This window comes from Xiphias gladius, chromosome 3, assembly GCF_016859285.1.
Source record: "Xiphias gladius isolate SHS-SW01 ecotype Sanya breed wild chromosome 3, ASM1685928v1, whole genome shotgun sequence".
NCBI lineage: Eukaryota > Metazoa > Chordata > Actinopteri > Istiophoriformes > Xiphiidae > Xiphias > Xiphias gladius.
The window spans coordinates 16,252,456-16,272,762 of record NC_053402.1 but is presented as its reverse complement, the minus strand read 5'-3'; the positions used below and the strand labels follow the sequence as shown (position 1 = coordinate 16,272,762).

Sequence of the window (20,307 nt, the reverse complement as noted above, 5' to 3'; positions counted from 1 at the left end):
TAGTGTTTATTGTCCGTAGGGCTAGAGTAAATGTATGCTCTTTCATCCTTTTATTTTATTCATTAATACTTTTCCAGGGCAAATTATTCTCCTTGTAGGATATCGTTTTGACAAGGTACTTCGACAAGCTATTCATCGTGTTTTCCAGTGCCTCTGAAAAAAATAAGTAATTCAGCATTGGCCTGAAATTTCTCCTGGTTTCAGCTGCCAGGGTCTCTGACGTGACGTGCATACCTCACACCTAACCCTTGCTTTCAATTCCGCACGAGAATTTGCTGCAAGTCATCTCCTCCTCATTCCTATCCATCTGTCGTCCCACACTTTCTCAGGTGCCTTGTAATTTAGGCAATACCTGTAGTTTAGCCTCAAAAAGGGAGCAGCTTTAACAAATGTATAGGATGCCAAGAGTGATGTGCTGCTTTCTTAAAAAAACCCTTTAGTGGTCCTCCTGACATTTTTCCAGGCACAGAACCTCTAACCAATATTTTTGCTCTAGTAAAAACCTCAAGGACAGGTCGAGGTTCATATTTACTGACAATTAATCAGAGCGTAATAAATACAGCAGCTTAATTAAAATGAGCACTGCTTCCAGCCAGTCTCCTGATTATTTCATTGAATGTTGCCTTTGCACCTCGAGGTAGTCCTCTGAAGAGTACTACAGAGCCCATTATGTGGTGCTAAAGATAAGCTGATTGCATGTAGGTGCAATCTATGTGGGCGGATGAATGGGTTTGTTTTTCAAACCCATGTAAAATGAGCCCTGGGTTTATTCTAAATCTATTCTCATATGGGCTACCGATGAAACCCAAGTCTGACCCATACGGTGCCTATGTGGACCTAATAATATTTAATCCTATTACCCTACTTGATAAAATAGGAAACACAACCCCCCACTGATAAACTAGTGCCACAGCAAAAGCAAGGACTGCAATCATGCAGGCCTTCATAAATGTCTGCAATTCCAATAGATACACCTTAGACCACAGCTTTCCCGTGATCTCCCAAACTACTGAAACCGCATTAAAACAATACGAATTAATGAACTGCCTGAAACAGCTGAATCAGGACAAGTTATGTAATAGATACCAAAAATTTGGTCCTGGTCATGACAGTGAGATTATTTTGAAGAGATGATGACTGAACACTTAACATTTCAGTCACACTTTGGTCTTTTTCAAGGCAAATTTTAAGTGTCGAAAACAGCCTTAAATACAGACTACGTACACCACCTGGTGGCAAACTACAATAATGCCATCTTCAAGTCAAAAGGTACACAGTTAAGCACAAAATACATCCAGCATCCGTATACATTTTGACAAAACACAAACATTAACATCAAAATTTTACCTCCTACGAGTGTGTTCGAAAAATATTCATGTCCAAATAGCCCAACATAAAGGCCCTGCACGCCCATGCAGGTGCTTTCAGTTATTTTGAAAGCCACTGTTAATAGCACCTCTGCTTTTCTAACTTGTCTAATGACAAGTCAGCTGTGGAAAAAAAGGCCTATTGTCTGTGAATGACTCAGGTGAACACTCAGCGCTTTTTAACCTGTTGATGTCGATGACCAGGTGGTGTACGTATATCGCAGGCTCTAATCTAAAAAGACCACCTGGTCAAAACATTGGTTACCGCCTCACAGTTGTATGCCTCCGCCAACCAGTCAAGTTGCAGTTTACATCCATGTCTTTCAAGACTCATATGTAGTTAAGACTTTGAAAGAATTTCATAAAAAGGGTATTTAGTGTATCTTATCATAATTAGCATATGAATTCATGAGTTATGGCCAAAAACGTGTTTTGTGAGGTCGCAGTGACCTTGACCTTTAACCAACAAAATCTAATCAGTTAAGCCTCGAGTCCAAGTGACCGTTTTTGTCAAATTTGAGAAAATTCCCACAAGGTGTTCCTAAAATATTGCATTCATGGGACGGATGGATGCACGGACAACCCGGAAGCATGATTCCTCCGGCCACAGCTGTTGCGGCGCAGAGGAATAAAAACGACCGGAGCTTAAAATGCAGCCATCCTGTCTTCAAAATATTAACTGAGCTGGCTACAAGACACTGGCATAATTAGGACTCATCTTTAAGTTTACAGAGGAAAAAAAAAAAAAAAAAAAAGTGGTTCAAACAACCACTCTCATCCTGTCTGAGGTGAATGAAAAAACATCTTATTAACTCGAGTGGTCAGCAGTGGTAAAATAGGATCCAATCTACTGTAGATAAAAATATTCAGCTCTACCTTAAACAGTTACAATATAGAAATGCATGGTGTCTTCAAAGCAACATAATACAGACTGGATGAATTTTTCAGTATCGTTCTTAACAGTTTTAAAGTTTGCAGATCCATTATTTGGCATAAAATCCACGAGTTCAATATAAGAACATATAGGAGAAGGAAAACATGGAGATTTCAACTTTAATCACATTATTAACAATTCTATGAGCAAGATAAGGACTAGGCCCTGCCATCCCCTGAACTAGATACAGTATCTGGTGTTCCTCAACACAGAGAATGGTAACCGTGTCCCTACAACATAATCTTTCCTTCTGTAAAACGGTTTAACACACACACACACACAGAATGATCAACTGACTTACTTGGCGAACAGGCCAGTATTTCTGTAGCTTGTTTGCTATGTAGGTATCAGACAGACACATGAGCAGAAACGTGAACAAACAAACAGCGGGGCGGCCATTTGTGCAGGCGTTGTGCCTGGAAAGTTCAGTGAGTTGTAACGGCCCACTTCCCGCTGTTAGGAGACAGTATTAATGTCAGAAGGCATTTCTTTGTTTCCTTTTCTCCCAGGATCCTCTCTTCTTTGTCATGTAAAAAAAAAAAAAGAAATAATAGAATGAAGGACGAAGTGCATGAGCAGCAAAATGGTGGAAAACAGGTGCGCAGGTGGGCGCAGAGATCTACTCTAACACCACAGTGCCGCCTGCTGCCTCCAGAGCTGCTTTCAGTTTCTCTGCCTCTTCTTTGGATACATTGGCCCGGATTTCCTGGGGAAGAGACTCCACTAGTTTCTTAGCCTGGTTTAGGAAGGATAGAGAAAAAAAAAATAAATAAATTTAGTCAGATTGCAGGAGCTGGTGTACTGTCCTGAGCCAATCTGCAACACTGGTACTGAAACAGATCATAGACATTTTTAAAAAGCCACCAATATTAGTTATAGAAAGTCGGCTCAAACTCAAATCTGTAATAATAAACTAAGGCTCTCCAGACACAGTATGTGAGCTGTCATTAACACCAAATTACACTTGTTAAAAAAGAGAGGAGCCTGCTCCGGCTTCCGAATGCGCACGGTGTAGCACTTGGCTGAACTATGAAGCAGCACCAAAAAATGAACAGCAACATCTAGTTTCAGTGAAGATAGTCAAGCCAACAGTAGGAAGTAGCGAAAGCAAGCAGAAATCAATTTGGGATTTCAAAAACAACTATAACACAAAACACAGTAGGACGCTGTAAAAGCCCCATAGGAGACCACTAAAGGAAAGCTGTGATAAAACTATATTATTTTCATGCAGAGCTTTACACCAGTCAAATATCATTCAAGAGTCTGTCTCAGTACAGTTCTAAATATCAGAAAGATGCTATGTGTAGTGTTCTTGTACAAGAACGAAGTTTTGTTTACACTATGGGTTTCTCATCAGAAAGCATTGAGTGTATTCTCATAAAACATTTGAAAAGCTGAATCTTTAAGTATATTAAAAACTGCACTCTTTACATCTATGTTTGCTAACTTGCAACCGCCCTGGTTCTGCGCCTCTGTGGGCGCCTGGCTGCATTTCTTGGCGGGTTGTGGCCACCGACCGTCAATCTGCAGTGTAGCACGAACCCAGTGGCAGGAATGTGCATTGTGTCATAAAACATTGTTCCTTAGCATTGCTAGCGGTCAAAACCTCTATGGGGTGCCTTTAAATGGCTCAGATCAGGACTGACCATTAATGATGAGACTTACCTGCACCAGATTCAAGCCTTGGATGCAGTTCTTTACTTCCTTTATAAGTTTGACTTTTTCAGCTGCTTTTAATTCTGTCAATTTTACTGTGAAGTGAGTCTTCTCTTTCTTGACAGGTGCCTCCTCCTCTTCTGCGGCCTAGTTCCACACGGGGCAAAAAAAAAAGAAAAAAAAAGCGTATTTATTTGTACACATGGAGATGCTCATTAAGTAGGTGATGACAATTTTTCATTTGTAGTTTGTGGTGGTGTCGTAGTAGATGATGTTAAATTGGAGGGTGTTCTGTGATACTGTCCATCCTCTATGAAATAATTCTCACCTGGGCCACAGGCACAGCTGATGCAGCCATCGCCCCCATCGGCATCATTCCAACATCCTGAATGTTCAGAGTTTTCTGCGACCAAGAAAAAAAAGGAATAATCACTCACCGTGGCAAAACAGGTGGATCACAACAACCTCTATCTGACAAGGCGTACTGCGGTTTAAACTCAGTATTTCAAGTTGAGAACAAACCTTGAGGAGCTCGTTGAGGTCTGACACCTCTAACAAAGTGAGGCTGGCTATGTCATTGACGAGCTGTTGGATTTTAGGGGAGTACTGTTTGGGCGCTCCATCAAACGGAGGGCTGGCAATGGCATCTGAGTGGGTGGCTGGACTGGTCTCCAGAAGTCTGAGAGCGCACAGCGCCGGCGTCTGCCGCTGAAGCTTTTGCCTGCAAAAATGGAAACGGATTAGCTAAATGACTGACTTGTGTCTGGTCCTTAACAGGCCATGTTACAGGAAGTCTCATATTTAGATAAATCCAGAGTGTGTGTAGATTCAGCCGAGAACATCTGTAGTTCACATCTGGCATCAGAATACTATGTCTTTACTGATAATTCCTGATCAGATTTTCCAGAGACTGAGATGACTAGTTACCAAAAGAGTTCTCTGCCTTACTGTTAGATAAGAGGTTTTTTGGTTTGGGTTCGGACTTTCAATCCTTGTCTGGCATCCAACTGTGTGGTAGGTGTCTCTCATGCCTGAACATGCGTTACAAAACTTATTTAAGGCCTGCATTTTAATGATGTACTGCTGATAAGTTAAACTAACATTATCATAATGCACTTTGGGGCTGCATTCACGCCTTAATCTAGAGCAACCAAAATGTAGTCCCAATCTTTTGGGCGTGTTGTTAATGGCCAGAACTTTGCCCCGTGTAAAGCGTTACACAAACGAAGTAGGAGATGCAGCTTGCGGTTATTTGACCAGCAAAAACATGAATTTCCAGTTACTCGAGTGTGACCTTGGCTGTCAGAAGCAGAGCTGCTCAATTGAGAGAGGGGGGGGGGTTGTCTAACCGCTGCAGCGTTTGCTTTCCTTCCCCCCAACAAGATGTAAACGAGGACAAAATGTTTCATAAGACTGAATGTTGGCATCACTGAGTCATGGTGTCCCTGCGAGGAAGCATTTAAAAACCGGGTTGAAGTTTCCAAGCTAACGTCGGCTAACGTACTTCACACACAGTCGTAAAAATGCGAAACTTCCCTCTAACTGCGGACAAAACACACCGTCTGTACCCTCTGTAGGTTTAACGGCCAAAAATCTCCCGCAGCAGCCAGCGACTATCTGCCCTTGAGGAGGCAGGCAGTCGGACACCGATGTGCCGTTACCGCTGCCACCCGGTGTTACATGACTGACTGACTGCTGCGCGCTCGAGAGGACGTTACGTACCGGTGCGTGGTCGCCGCGGCCCGCAGCGCGGTCCGGAGGCAGCGTCTGGTGCAGTACATGCTTAACGTGAACCGGAGGCGTCTATCCTGGTGTCCCTCGGAAAAAAATTAGCCAATTTTTGTCGCAGCCAGGTCTCCTTCCAACCCCTCTGCTTCAAAAGCACATGGCGCCTGACCTACCCACAATGCCCTGCGTGAGCTGTTGGAGAGGCTATGGAGGCCCGCGAGGGACCTGCAAGATCAAAAATAAATAAATAAATAAACAAACGAGAACGAGAGATGATACTGACAGTTGGAGTTGTATGCATTAGGGAGAAAGAAAAGAGATGGGTTTTTTAAATCATATCAATGGAGGGGGGAGACCTGACAGTGTGGGTCAAACTATTCCACAATTTAGACCCCACATCGGAAAATGCTCGATCACCCATGGATTTTAACTGGGTGTGTGGAGTGGGGGGCAGTGATTGGTCAGCAGGACCTGAAGGCGCTGGAGGTGGAATTTTGTAAAACTCATTTTTAAAAAAAATCTCTGTCTGTTTGCTGCAGAGGACGGTATTTACTTATTTTCACTTTATTTTACTTTATTATACTTATTTTCAAATTATATATATATTTTATATTAAAATTGCCAAGAGATGTACAAACTTTTGCAATCTGTTATTACAGATTATATTATTAGTTCTTAAACTTTTAAACTCTTTAAAAATGTTTTTGGTCTGAATATAGACATGTGTTTATTTTCTTTAACCATGTGTTTATTAGACATACATTATTCTTTTTTTTTTAACTTTTATTTTAATGGTGCAGTTATTTATTTATTTATCTATTGTTTTCTGTGTGGCTATGAGGCCCCCCAGTGCCTCCTTTCCTTCACTGGCTCCTTCTCTCCTATGAAGCTTTGTTTACACATGTAAAACAACACTGCTAGATCCACCTCGGCAAAGAAGAGAATCTGAGTAACTCTGTAAAGTTTTGACGCGACCTCGGCACAAGTACACAACACATTTTTCCTTTAGCTAATCTAAGTTGTATAGCCTTACATAGGATCCAGTGTCCTTGGGAAACAAGATATCTGTCACAACAAATAATTTTTATGTTTTATTAAAAACTCTACAAATGAATACGTTTTTTCCTCTTTTACAGGTTTTATTTTTGACATTACTGTGTGGCTGCTTTTCTCCACCTATCCATTCTCCATATCTACTTTTTACATTATTATATTAAAGAGGGCCTAGACTTAAATGATATGATACAAACTCATAAAATATAATACCACACATGATGATGATGATCATCATCATCATCATCATCATGTTGACCGGTATGACTAGTAATTGTAATTGACTATATGTTTACATTTTTATGACAATAGTTGCTACATGATATTCAGAAACAACTTTACTGTCTGTCTCTCTGTTTCCTCTGCTTGTGCGTGTGTGTGTGTGTGTGTGTGTGTGTGTGCGTGTGCGTGTCTGCATCCTACCTGTACTTATACCAGAGCTGGACACTGGGGAGGAGCACAGAGGGAATCCTCTTAACCAGGTAATCTCTGCAACCATCTGCTGTTACAGTCATCCACCACATCCAGCCTCCACCAATATGTCATTTCCCAGCCAGTTTGTGTCAACCAGCACAAGCGAAGGTAAGAGGGATCCTCTGAGAGAGAAAATCAATGCATAGGCTGGCGGCACAAGACAACGGGGTAACATGTCCTTCTGCTTCTTCCCTTCAGACCATGTTGCTGTCCCCTCAGGCAGAGAGGAACTGGGAGGGTCTGTGTTCAGTGCTTGAAGATGTGTTGGAGGACCAGTCCCACAGGCAGCTGTTTGCCTTAGAGCTGGGCTCCGGAACCGGGCAGCATGTTATACGCTTTGCCCAGAAGATGCCCTTTGTCACCTGGCAGCCATCAGACATCAAAGAGGAGTCCCGGGACAGGTTTGTGTCCTGTAGATAAAGACCTCCAGTAGTTATGCTGTTTCATGCGCATCAGACACATTCAACAATCTGTCAGTGAACTACATGACTGGCTACAGTAGTGATGCGGTCCACTGTGTTACAGTAAGCTTCATGGGCAAAGGGTAGTGCACTTGTGATGTGATTTATGAGAATCTTAAGTATTTGAAGCAAAAATGTGAGATTAAGTCGGCAGGACCTGTTTACAGTATCAAAGCATACATTGCTGCAACCCATGCAAAGACGGTACTGCAACCTGTCCACCTGGATGCCGGCGAACCGTGGGAGAAATGGGCAGGCCTTCCTCGCAACTCCTGTGATGTTATTATTGCCATTAACTTACTGCAGTACAGCTCCTTCAGAACAGCACAGGTAGGCCTGATCATCTAAAAACAACTGAAGATGTTGAGCTAATAAGCTAGGGAAAAATAACGACGTTGTGCTGCACATTGGTTCATTTATGAAACAGTATATGAAAATTGTTAAAATAAGCTAAAACCTATTCCTTTTTTTTTTTTTTTTTTTTTGTGGGTGCTGCCAATTTTCCAAGGGTGTTTTCAATGGAGCAGGTCAGATACTCAGACAAAATGGCCTGTTGATAACATATGGGGTATGTGCCGACAATAGTTTTTGAGTTTATTATGCCTTCAAAAATAGAATCCCGTCATCATGCAAATGTGAAGAGCTAACAAATGGCACATCATGCTTTAAAAACACCCCGTTAAGAATTCCTAATCTTACATATGTTTCAGGTGTACGCTATTAATGGCACCATTACACCAAGTTGTAATGAACACCTAGATGCAGAGCTTCGAAAACTGTGAGTTTACTTTTGTACTACAGTAATATACTACTACATGACAACAATATGTGTTGGTGGCTTTGCTGGTATGACTTAAAGAGACTGTCTCGTCTAATTCTGTCACACAGGAATCCAGACTGGGGCCTTCCAGACATCGACCTACTGAGACAGCTGGCCTATGGGAATGGGATGCGTATGGAGAGGATGGTGAGTCACACACACACCATAGTTTGGGGTAACTACTTGGTAATAACTATAATATCACTTTTACACCTGTAATGTTTCATTTCCAGATTGAGATGGAAGAATACTACAAATGCCTCATCTTCAGAAAACTTTAGAAAGGCCAAACTGAATAAAGGAGATTTAAAAACATTCTTATTTATACACTGTAATGCCCAATTTATATGGAACACTGTATTTACATGAATAAAGGTTGTCGTACTACACACGTCTTTCTTTTCAAATTCAGAGTCTAAAAAAAACAAACAAAAAAAATAAGAGGAAGCAAGTGGACAATAAGAACCAGATATTTATTAAATATAATTTTAAAATTGCTTAAAGTCAGACAGATCAATGTGACAGAATAAAGAAGTTCACAGATGACAACTGAAGGGTTACAGAAATCACTGACTGGGTGGTCTGATACATACATGCAGCACATCGTGTTTGCCCTGCAAGCATTTCCACAATTCTGGAGAGCCAAGTAAACTTTAGAAAAGAATGCCAACGAGTACTTACTATGCAGATATCCTCATCTGTGACAGATACAACCAAATGCACACAGGTCGGGGCTTCCTCTGCTTCTCTATGTTATTTAAGGTACTTAATGTTCAAAAACACAAGTCATTTAAATAAAAGGGATGCAGGATACCTTTAGAGTTGCTCGACTGCTTTAATATATAGGTTTTATGATCTCTAATCATTTGATTTCTATGATTTAATCTATGAAAGTATATGTAGTGAGGATCAAACAACCACCCAGCTAATTTTCTAATATTCCTCCCACAATGTACAATCCCTGCCAACTGTTTCATCACCTCAGAAACTACGTTGAGACACTCAAAGAGTCCAAGCAGTGCACAACAATTGGATGCCACAACAAGATAAGATGACCCTAGTTTGTGTGTATCTGTGTGCATGAGAAAGGATGGAGCTGAACTACAACTGGAATGTCAAGTTGTGAACCTGATGGAGATGTTAGTTAGTGCCACGTATTTCAGGACTTTAACTGCGCTTTCTCTCCCAAGACATCATATCCACATACCCATAATCTCTCATAACAGCACATACAGATCTCTCTCAATCACTCCTCAAACTGGTAGGTTAGGCTGCAATTATTAACTTCCATTCCAGAAAATAATTAAAATTTAACATGCAAATTTTGCTTTAGAAAAATATGAGACAAAGGATGGTTATTTTTTCTCTCTCCTCAATTATTATCATATTTTCTTATTCATTCTGAACATTAATACCACTGACTATTTCTGAGCTTCAGTTATTCATTTGATATTACATACATATCAGATGGAAAGAGGGAGACAGAGGGTGGAAGGGTCTGGGTTATGGTGCCCTCTCCTGCAGCTTCACCTCACATTCCCATACTTCAGTGGGGAGAGGCAAGGAGAGCAACAGTTCTGCAACATCATCACAATATTTCACGTTGCCACAACATCACAGCTAGGTGGAAGGTGGGAGGTGTGCGTTTCCAGAGGGCATCCTCAGAGTCCAGAGAGGGAGGGGAGAGACCGATGGAGCGGAGAGGGCGTAGTGTGTCAGACCCTGCGGCGTGTGGGCTTTCAGTCGAAGGAGATGAGTTGCGCCTCCGCGCTGCCCGGCACAGGCTGAGGGGTCTGCTGCTGTGCCTGCTGCTGCTGCTGCGGGCCACCGGGGGGAGCCACCTATCAAGAAAGGAATGAGCAGGTAAAAAACAGGAAGAAAAGTTAAGACTGAAATAATCTGGATGCAGTGAAAAGTAAAAATAAAAAGACACTAATCAATAATTAACTTGGAGGCTTTTGTGTCAGCTTAGTTAATTTACCACAGGGCGTTGGAAAGTTTCCTTACTGCTAACACATGGTAACGAAGGAAGAAGTCATGAACAACTGACCTGCTGGTACATGGGCTGCTGTCCTGGCATGTATGGCTGTTGGGGGGGCATATTGGGGTCCTGTCCCGGCAATGCTGAAATCATGTTCTGCATGTTGTATGGCTGGTAGCCCATGTAGCCCATACCGTTAGCGGGGGCAGCCTGGGACATGGGAGGCATACTCTGGGCCTGTGAGACCACATTCTACACAGAACCGCGACAAAGATTAGTAGGAAAGTTTTTTTATCATTAAATATTCTGACAGTAATATATGTAGTGATCAGAAACTGAAAGTGGGAGTCAATCAGACCTGGTAGCCCTGTGTTGGTGTTGGCTGATAGTTGGAGTAGGGTGGACTAGCAGCGGGTGGCGCCTGGCCGGGAGGTGGAGCAGGTTGCCCATTGGTGCCTGCAGCTTGGTACATGTAGGCATTAACCATATTGGGATCTGCAGGAAGAGAGGACAATCGGTCACCAGCAAATATTTCATTAGTTTCTATTCCTGAAGCTATATCATCAGTATTTCAAAGCATTCTTTCCATCTTATCCTTGCTCTTGTTAAACCTCCTCACCTGAGGCAGCGCCAGGCATGGCCTGGTACTGTGCTGGTGCAGTCTGCCCAGGCTGGTTCATGTAGATGTTATGCATAGGTGAACCCTCCACAGAACCAGCAGGGCTGAAGGTGCCCGGGTAGCTGGGTGGAGCACCAGGCTGGTACACCACCCCTCCTGCCACGTTGGGGGGCAAAGACTGCATCTGTGTAACAGCACATACAGATATTATTAGACATTTATTCTAAAACACTTATTGTGAGATAAATGTGGTGTATAAAACCGCCCATTTTATTTAAACTACAATACCTGACCAATATGATAACATGTATTACCAACTGCAAACACAAAGCTCACAGTTAATAATTTCAATCATGCACCAAGAGTCTAAAGCTGAAATTCACCTTGGGTGACTTTAAGGATGTGCGACCATCTCAATGCTAATTAGTAAAATTAGATAAGGCAGCAATTGTTTTGGTTGAAATCCTTCTTAGTCAGATTTAAAAAGTGCATGACTGGGACCTGTGCTGTATGAAAGGGATGGTTATCTTCTGGACTCGTAGTAGGCGGAAGTATTTAAGTCCAACAATTGGGGATGTAGTATGCTGTGGAGAAGTCAGTGCACAGTGTGTACCTGGGCGTAGGGCAGAGAGAAAGCGGGCATCTGGGCTCTCATCTGGATTGTGTGCTTCTGCTGCTCCAAGCGCATCTGTCTCTCCTTCTCCTGCTCCTGGAGGCGCTGAATGGCCAGCTGTCTTTGCATCTCCAGGTACTCCTGCAGTACAAAGACAAACACTTGTGAGAGCGTGGTAATGAATAGTGTGTCAATCTGCATTCTAATTGGAGAGCCTCATTTCATCACCTGTTTTTTCTGCCTCATGATCTCCAGTTTTTGTGCCAGCTGGATCTGCCTCTGCCTCTCTGCTTCCTCTGCGGCACGGCGCAGCTTCTCTCTGTGTTCGTCACGAAGGGCGTTGAGAGCTGCCCGTGCATCACGCACCTGAGCCAACTTGTCCTGCAGCCCCTCATAGTACACTGCCAATGACATAAACGATGTGTTTAGACACACAGGGAGACAGAAATGCATAGGTACACACACACACACTCATGAACAGCTAACACTCACATCGTTTCTCATCTAGCTGGTTGAGGATGTCCAACAGCTGTGGATGCATGTTGTTGATTGATTGGAAGAGGGAGAGCACAGCACTGTCATTGGTGATGCTGCGCCCACGCATGTGGTTGCTCTTCATGCGGTTAAGGAAGGTGGTGACGGCATTCTGCAGAGCCTTCAGAAACTGCTCGTGGTTCTCCTCCGACTCCCCATTCTGGTACTGCTGCTGAAGGCGGGGACGACAGGGAAGCAAAGAGCAGAGTGTCATTTGTAGTTTGCCTTCTCCAGTTCAGCTGGACATAAAACTGCGACTTCTTGCATCTACCCTCAGCACAATATTTCGATATACCTCCACTATTCTGACTGGCTGGACAGGGACATGGCTGTCCACAGGCTGACTGATTGATGGAAGGGGCTCAGCCAATGGCACAGGGGCAGGGGCTGAGGGGGTGGGACTTTTGCGAGCCTCCTCCTGTTTCTTCTCCCAGTATGTTCTGTTCAGGTAACGGGCCAGCTGGAATAATGTGACACAGACACATCAGTACTGCAAATATCACTTGCATTTCCATTAGTCTATAATAATGCAGGTATTGAAGAAGAGCAGGACAACATATGTACCTCAGGGTCTACATCTTCAGCTGATGGAGCAGAGGAGTTCTTAAAAGAGTACAGAGTTCATATTGGTCAGTAACAAAAAGATATTTCAATAATTTGTAAAATAAAAAGAAAATCTTTCAACTTTGTTTGAAAGATTAAAAAAAAATGTCTGTTAGTGTAAACAATTCATTTCACCAGAGAGAAGTCTTACCACAGGGGAAGTGTAGAGGGTGCTGACTGGTGGTGCTGAGGACGTCACAGGGGTGGGATCAGCTTTGGGATACATTGAGTACGAGTTCTTTTGCCTCTGTAAGTGCACACACAGCTATGGGTCAGTTTCTCTCTATAAACAGGCTGTAAAAATACAAAGTAAAAATTCAGCCGCGCAACCCACCATCCGCTCCTTCTCCTCAGCCTCACTTTGGGAAAGGGCAATGGCCAGCTGCAGCTCTTCCTCCTCCTGCAGTGCTGCCTCATCTCTCTTGGGCGGCATCTGGTGAAAGAGAAGAGCGATGGTAAGACCAAGGAGGGGAAAGAAACCTAAGATAGTCTGAGTCTACAAAGCCATTAATGAGTGAAAGGATGAAGGGAAAAAAAAAAAAAAACTTCAAAAACAGAGCAGGGTGAAGGCAAGGGGATCATTAAAATACATCAAAGCATGTGTGTTTTCCCAAGGAGGGTCTTTAATATAGACGTCTTTTGATAACTAGTGTGACCGTCAACAAAGCCATCTAATTTTTCTACCCATAGTTCCTAAACAAATACCTGTGACTGTTGGGACAGAGGGCTGGTCAGGTACTCGGGAGGCAGTTCAGCAGAGCCTGAGGACGGGGCTTTCCCTTCAGCTTTCCTAAGTGGAGGAGAGAGGGAGGGGTGGCTGGTGAGGAAAAGGGATCAGGGAGGACAAACAACCTTGTAAATCATAGGAGCACATTCGGCCTGAAACAACAACAACTCTCCAAGAACAGAACAATACAAGAAAGCAACCAGGGAGTGCACACCTCTGTCAATGCTGTAAAATTCTCTAAATTTGTTATTTTAATAATAAGAAATGTTTTTGATCTACAGTCTGCATGTAATCAAAGATACTGACAGAAAAATCAAATAAAGTTTTGGAGATTTCATAAATTCTGTGAACGATAAGGCTCTGTAGGATTATTTGTGCAAATGCAAATGTGGGTCGGACTCATTACCACTGATTTATGGCCATTTACAATTTTTGTACCGTTCGAGCCAGTTCTAGGGAAAATGCCTTCAAATTTTGCAGCATTGTTCAGAGTAGATGCAAGCCTGTATCATTTCAATTGCATAATGTGTTCTTAAATCATGGTCATTTATATCATCTAGGCCTTGGCATGTCAACAATAACCTTTTCAGGGTCGTCCCTATATATTATGTACCTGATGTGATAAAGACTGGATGAAATTTGTTGTGATGAAAACAAAATATTTCAAATAATTCAAAATGGAGGAAAAATACATTATAAATGGCCACATGGTCGCACTATTCACTGTTGGCCTTACTTTCCTCTAAATTTCAGTAAAAATCCTTTTTGAGGTAACCTAACTGAGTGACAGACAAACTGGGCTGAAAACATGACCTCTTTGATGTGGGAAACAAACAGACGCACACACACAGACACACACACACACACACACACACACACACACACACACACACACACACACACAAAACAAGACAAAGTGAGGTTCAAAGCATGAATAAAGGTGAGCAAAGATAATCAGGTTGAAGCTTGGACAAGGTAGTTTAATTAAACTTTTTACCCTAAAGCTGACAGTGATCAAGCACGGAATTGTGCATCTAGGCTCTACAATAATACAGCACAACATGAGCAGGAGAATAATTTAAAATACCAGAAATGTCATGCTGCAGCCAATGAAGTATTTCGCTGCGTTGCCGCAGACAGATATAGTGGTACTGTCCAGGGCCACCATACACCCTCACTGTTCACTGGACTCACTTGTTAAGCAGCTCAAAGCAGGGCTCACACACACGCACTTCCTTCTCGATGCCAAACTTCGGAATGGTGGAGTACTTAGACGAACACTTGCCACAGAAAATCTGGCCACAGGCTCGACAGTGGTGCTGGAAAAGCACAGAACGCAGATCGAGGTCAACTTCCGCACATGCGCTACAGACACACACTCCACACTCCACACACACACACACACACACACAGCTGTAGCTGAATGATGGAAACTATAAAATCTACCAGTGGCCTAGTTAAAAGAAAGCCTAGCCTACCTTTCTTGTCATAACTCCAAACTGGACTCTGCACCGGTGGCACTCCTCAGCATCGACCCAGTCTGGGGCCTAGACAACAGACAGACAGCAAATTTTACGATGGATTGGATACCACAATTAAAATCACTGGTGCTCAGTGTACATACAGTGTATCCTCTCTTCTAAATAGTTCAGTGGAGTGACCAGCATCTACTTTTATGTCATGCATTTACCATTCAATTCATGCTGCTTCTGTAGATAACACTCGATTAATAAACCCAATTCTACAATCCGTGAAATCAGAAAAACGAATTATCTCACTCTCTCAGCTGCAAACATCGCATCACTCTCCTTAAACTCGGGGAACACATGACCTGTTGAGAAAAGAAATCAGACCTGTTAAGCATACGGTTCGCTAATTTATTGAGATTTTATAATCACATTTCTGTCAATACTTCTCGGCTGTATATAACAATAATTCCTAGTAATATATATATATAATCAATTAACATGACCTGGACCCAGATAATCCACTGTCACACCAGTCTCAATTGTAGTTTATAAATGTGTAGCGTTTCTTGACAGCCCAGAGCCACATATTTAAAAAAAAATAAATAAATTATAACTAATGTTACTGTCTATAGCAGGAAAGAAAAAATATTCAAGACCTTCGTAAATAAACTTCAAGACTTTTTTATATATTCTTAGGCCTTTTTTTTAGTGGACTGACTTCAGTTCTTTTCAGGACTTTTCAAAACAAATTTAATTACTCTGAATAAATCGACTTAAATGTACAATTTATTTATTTATTTATTTTTAATTCAACTGTATTTAAGACAGGGTTAGAAAACATTTATGCTTTTAGAGTTACTTAGGTTTCCTTCAGGTGAGAGTGACGGTTAAAAAATACAATATGCACGCATGTGACCACTTACCTTCCACTTTCATAATCTGATAAGTGTCTTGAACCACCTTGTATTTAGGTTCGTTGCGGAAGGCATGAGCCCAGGCCTGGATCAGGTACAGGATCTTGTTTCTGACGTTTGGTTCTGTCTGTTTCTGGTGGTAAAAGAACCACACAGAGTAAAGAAAATGTTTCTTTACACCTTTAAATCATTCTTGTTTTTATGCTCTACACCTCTGTTGTCACATTGCTACGACTGAGCAAACTGAATCAAACAACACTGTGTCTCCACACACGAAGGGAGGTGAGAAGTCACTTGCTTTGGTCTGAAAAACCCTCCTGTCACAGGGCAGTGACATCATCAGGAAGTCAAAACCAGCATGTGCTGCAGGAGCCTGTGTCACATGGTACAGCGAGGATCCAATCGAATATTGCTCAATCATGCTGTAATGCAGCCAGCTGTCCGACAGCAGTGAACAGCTATCCAGTCAAGAGAAGGGTGGGGAAGGTGATAAGGCTTCCAGCCAAAATATGCTAAGACAACTCAACCTGTCTGTGTTTAAGAGGCTGAGGCACTGTATCCAAACCTTCCACTACTTGTTTACATGTTACTTTGACGGAGAAGGATAGGAGGACTAACACATATTTGCACAGACATTAACCTGATGTGCGGCGAAAAAATTAAGTCGTTAAATCGATTAGTTGAGGATTTGCTGCTTCTCTTTGTTTTATGTCACTGTAAGCTGAATACCTTTGGGTATTGAACTGCTGGTAGAACACAACAAGACATTTGAGGATGTTACCCTGGAATCTAATAAACAGTGGTGAGAATTTTTCTTTATTTTATGAGTTTTTATAAACTAAATCAATTAATCGGGGGGAAAAAAAAAAAATTTGGATTAATTGATAATGAAACCCTAAACCCAATTCTATAAATACTGCAACTGCTCCAATCCTCGAATCAGCAAATTCAGCTTCACAATAAAAACACAACATTGACTACAACTAAAGTCAAAACTTGTGCTTTGAAAGAACTGGATTGTTGCAACTGGAAAACAGAGACTGAGAACAGTATATTTGAAATTAAACAGCAACAGCATTAGTCTAAGAGATTAATAAAACGAAGGCGACCTTGAGCAGATCCTTCAGCTCCTCCATGGTTTGCTTACTCGCCACCTCATCATGGACTGTCTGGCCACAGTTCTTCACTACTGACTCAAGGACCTGAAGGGTGAGGCCACATTATTATTCACTACACCGACTACGTCATACACATTTCATGTGCAGCAAGCTTCTCCCAAAAAAAGGTGACAACATTGTGACAAAACAGCACACTAACACACCTAAAACATACAGCATAACTGTATATTTCCTGTTAATTTAGTTCAATTTTTACATGTTATAATGCTTTGGGTTTTTTTTCCTTGACAAATTTTTAAGCAGCAACATTTTCAACTATACACGTCTTACCTCCAGTGCGTACAGGGCCACATGTGGATTTTTGTCATTCAGCTTCTTCTTAATGGCTCCAATAGCATATTTAGCTCTGCAAGGACAAAAAAAAAAAAAAAAAAAATTCACTCAATAGAAAGTCCAGGCAATAAATTAATTCAGCAAATAACACTTTGTCAGTTTTCTTCATCTTAAAAAAAAAAGAGAGAAACGTAATATTCAAATGAACTATTTGAATATGTATGCTGACAGAAGTTGGGACAATCACTCACTGTGTGTCTCCTTGTCGAATTAGATCACAAATCTGCAGAATGGATTCCCAGTCAGTCTCCAGCAGAAGCTGACTGGTGGCTTTATCTGTAAATAGAACATATTGTTAAAGATTTGATATAGATATATTGTCTGCCTAATATCTACTACACAGTGACTGCTACACCAAACCAACATGTCATTAAACATAACAGGCTTCCTCCGTTCCTAATTTCACTCCTAGCAGTGTTATAGACTTCCTTTACGGAAACCACGTTAATCTGGGCTTTATATGTAGATATATAATTTATATCTACTCTCAGTTGTCATTTTATTAGGTACAGCTGGCTAATGCAGTCTAGGCCTGAAATAAATCCTAGCTTCATGAAGGTTACAATGTTCAGTTTTTGTTGAAAGTGTTTCAGAGGGTGTCAATATACGGTCATGTTAGAGGCTGAAGTATGTGGTGCAGTTGAATTCTATTTCATTATACAGAAACATTTGTCTTATATTTAATATAACCTCACTGATATAAATAAAATAAAGAGCAACTAAGTGCATGTATGTATATATGTATGTATCTACATATATGTACCGTATCTTGTAGCTTTCTCTTAAAAGTATGTAAGGGTTCTCTTAATGTAATGAAACCATGCAGTGATGTTTCCTCTCCGGGGGTAGTTATACAGTTTCTCATGAAAGAGAGATAAGTGAAGTTATCCAAGTTCTTTATGAAGAAACACAAGTTTGATCTGTTGTTCTGATGTGATATGAAACAAGATATCATCTGTGAGTTCACTTTTTGTATCATAGCAATTTACTATAAGTGTCATCTTTGGTTCAAAAGATGCCTTACAATGGGATAACATACTGTTTGGACTTATTTCCCTACTTTTAGTTAAATGTAATTCTCAAGCTGTTTGTATCCACATAGTTTTTCTCAAATTGTAATAAATGAAAATATTATGAGAGTACCAGCCCTCAATCCCAAAATACTGTCTTATTCCTGATTTCAATTTAAGTCTTGTGGCATTTGATTTTGCCAAAGTGGGCGACTGCCTTGACCTTAACGGCTCCAACTTGACTATTTGGCTGTTGGTTTCCGGTAATCTGAGTAACTACATCTTCGGTAATATGGAAATATGCACAGCTATAGCAGAGTGTCAATTTACATGCTGAAGGTGCTTCAGGTGGAGGTTTTGCTTTGTGCCTGATCTTGAGGTCCCGTGTCAACATCAAACTAGTTTCAGGGAACCTCATCATTATTTCTAAATTTCTGTGTGTCTCAAATTACCACAGCACCACCACAATTACCAAAGCGCCAGTGCACAGAGAGTGGTTTATCAACTGGGGGTTTATAGGGCGGCAGCACCTCGTTTTTGCCCCAGGGGCCCCCTAGCACATTAATGTGGCCATCTGTGTCGACCGCAAGTAGAGGTTAGTGATAAATTATGCTCTGCCTGCAATTCATTTGACTTGTGAGTCTTGCTGTTATCGGATGCGCCTTACTGTCCATTTTCACCATCATTCAGGAAACCACCTACGTGCAATAGTATGACACAGCTGCTTTTTTGTTTTCTTTCTTGGGGTAGCGCTAGGGTAAACTAATTATAGCCATTTAACGTTCATTTTTCCAACTGTATTTTAATGGAAAGACTAATAATTCATCGTAACCCGGCTAATCAACCTGTTGTTGACTTTAAAAACTTAAGACAACACTACAAAGTCATGAACGATAATGTTGTGCTTGGCCTCCTGCCTTCCCTGGACAGCCGAGCCAGATCGTTAGTTATACGGTAACATGATTACCGTCGGTGTGAATAACTAACTAACGTTTATATATCATGGTGTTTGAAGCTGATATGAACTCATCTAAAAGAGAATCGACAGGCTGTTTTTACCTCGACTAGCAACTCAAAGATAACACAAAAAAAAAGGTTTTAGTGAGATTTTCAGTTAAATAAATAAATAAATGGCCAATAAGACTGTACTCGCTATTTAGCCGGGTTGCTAATTTAAGTGAGCCTTGCTGGGCCTCCAAACAATAGCAGCGAAATTGTTAGCAGGCTAAAATTAGCTGGCCCGAGAGCCACAGCCCCAGCGTCTGTCAAAACAATACGCTGGCAAACATCGCACTTTGACTCACATTAGGCTAATAAACCATCAACTTGACGAATGTGCCGATAACTTACCGAGAAGCCTCTCAAATGTGCCACCACCCTTCCCCATGTCGGATTCAAAGTTTCAACGTCGCTGGCGAGGAGTCTTGTTTGGTCCACGGATCCAGGTATTTCCACCGCTGAGGTTAGCGTGTTAGCTCGTCTCTGTTAGCCACGGCGCACAGCTGTGCAGCTCTTCCTACTTCCCGCTTCCGCCGCGGAAACAAAAACACAGAGGGATTTTCTCCCTCTGGCGACTGAGAAACGAAGCGGCAAGCGGCCTACATTTTGGAGCAGGAAAGTACTTTAATTACTTTATTGTATTTAAGTTTCAGGGGCACTTCATAACTTGAATCTTCACAATTTCTGCCTCTTTCTACCTCTACTCCACTACATTTTAGAGGGAAATATTGTAGGTAGTGGATTGCCTACTTTTTAATCCACTGCATTTATATGCAAGGCTGGATTACCAACTGCCCAGGGGACGCGGACCACCAGTGGCCCCAAAAGCCCTGG

General features: G+C 41.7%; 3 protein-coding genes across 7 annotated transcripts; 1 reads left to right on the top strand and 2 right to left on the bottom strand.

Annotated features, from left to right (window-relative positions):
* Nucleotides 1-2,402: 2,402 nt before the first annotated feature.
* On the bottom strand, nucleotides 2,403-6,065 carry mrpl12 (mitochondrial ribosomal protein L12). The gene is made up of 5 exons (XM_040124351.1): nucleotides 5,680-6,065; nucleotides 4,480-4,678; nucleotides 4,286-4,360; nucleotides 3,967-4,104; nucleotides 2,403-3,037 (listed from the first exon to the last, which is right to left on the bottom strand). The coding sequence occupies exons 1-5, from the start codon at nucleotides 5,736-5,738 to the stop codon at nucleotides 2,921-2,923; spliced, it is 588 nt and encodes a 195-aa protein (XP_039980285.1). The 5' UTR covers nucleotides 5,739-6,065; the 3' UTR covers nucleotides 2,403-2,920.
* A 1,116-nt stretch (nucleotides 6,066-7,181) lies between these two features.
* Nucleotides 7,182-8,834, top strand: zgc:103625 (methyltransferase-like 26 B). The gene is made up of 7 exons (XM_040123917.1): nucleotides 7,182-7,320; nucleotides 7,411-7,613; nucleotides 7,841-8,003; nucleotides 8,182-8,241; nucleotides 8,384-8,451; nucleotides 8,562-8,640; nucleotides 8,727-8,834. The coding sequence occupies exons 2-7, from the start codon at nucleotides 7,414-7,416 to the stop codon at nucleotides 8,772-8,774; spliced, it is 618 nt and encodes a 205-aa protein (XP_039979851.1). The 5' UTR covers nucleotides 7,182-7,320; nucleotides 7,411-7,413; the 3' UTR covers nucleotides 8,775-8,834.
* A 113-nt stretch (nucleotides 8,835-8,947) lies between these two features.
* On the bottom strand, nucleotides 8,948-20,033 carry hgs (hepatocyte growth factor-regulated tyrosine kinase substrate). 5 transcript variants are annotated; one of them, XM_040123496.1, is made up of 20 exons: nucleotides 19,825-20,033; nucleotides 17,656-17,740; nucleotides 17,402-17,477; nucleotides 17,063-17,155; nucleotides 15,963-16,086; nucleotides 15,349-15,401; nucleotides 15,049-15,117; nucleotides 14,765-14,889; nucleotides 13,549-13,660; nucleotides 13,178-13,276; nucleotides 12,995-13,090; nucleotides 12,805-12,843; nucleotides 12,536-12,700; nucleotides 12,199-12,412; nucleotides 11,935-12,107; nucleotides 11,707-11,847; nucleotides 11,094-11,277; nucleotides 10,833-10,969; nucleotides 10,544-10,726; nucleotides 8,948-10,334 (listed from the first exon to the last, which is right to left on the bottom strand). In XM_040123496.1, exons 1-20 carry the CDS (start codon nucleotides 19,859-19,861, stop codon nucleotides 10,233-10,235), a joined length of 2,307 nt encoding a protein of 768 aa, XP_039979430.1. In that variant the 5' UTR covers nucleotides 19,862-20,033; the 3' UTR covers nucleotides 8,948-10,232. The 5 variants fall into 5 exon arrangements, with proteins under 5 accessions (XP_039979430.1, XP_039979433.1, XP_039979435.1 ...); XM_040123499.1 differs by having other exon boundaries at nucleotides 12,199-12,409; XM_040123501.1 differs by having other exon boundaries at nucleotides 13,549-13,633.
* Nucleotides 20,034-20,307: the final 274 nt, after the last annotated feature.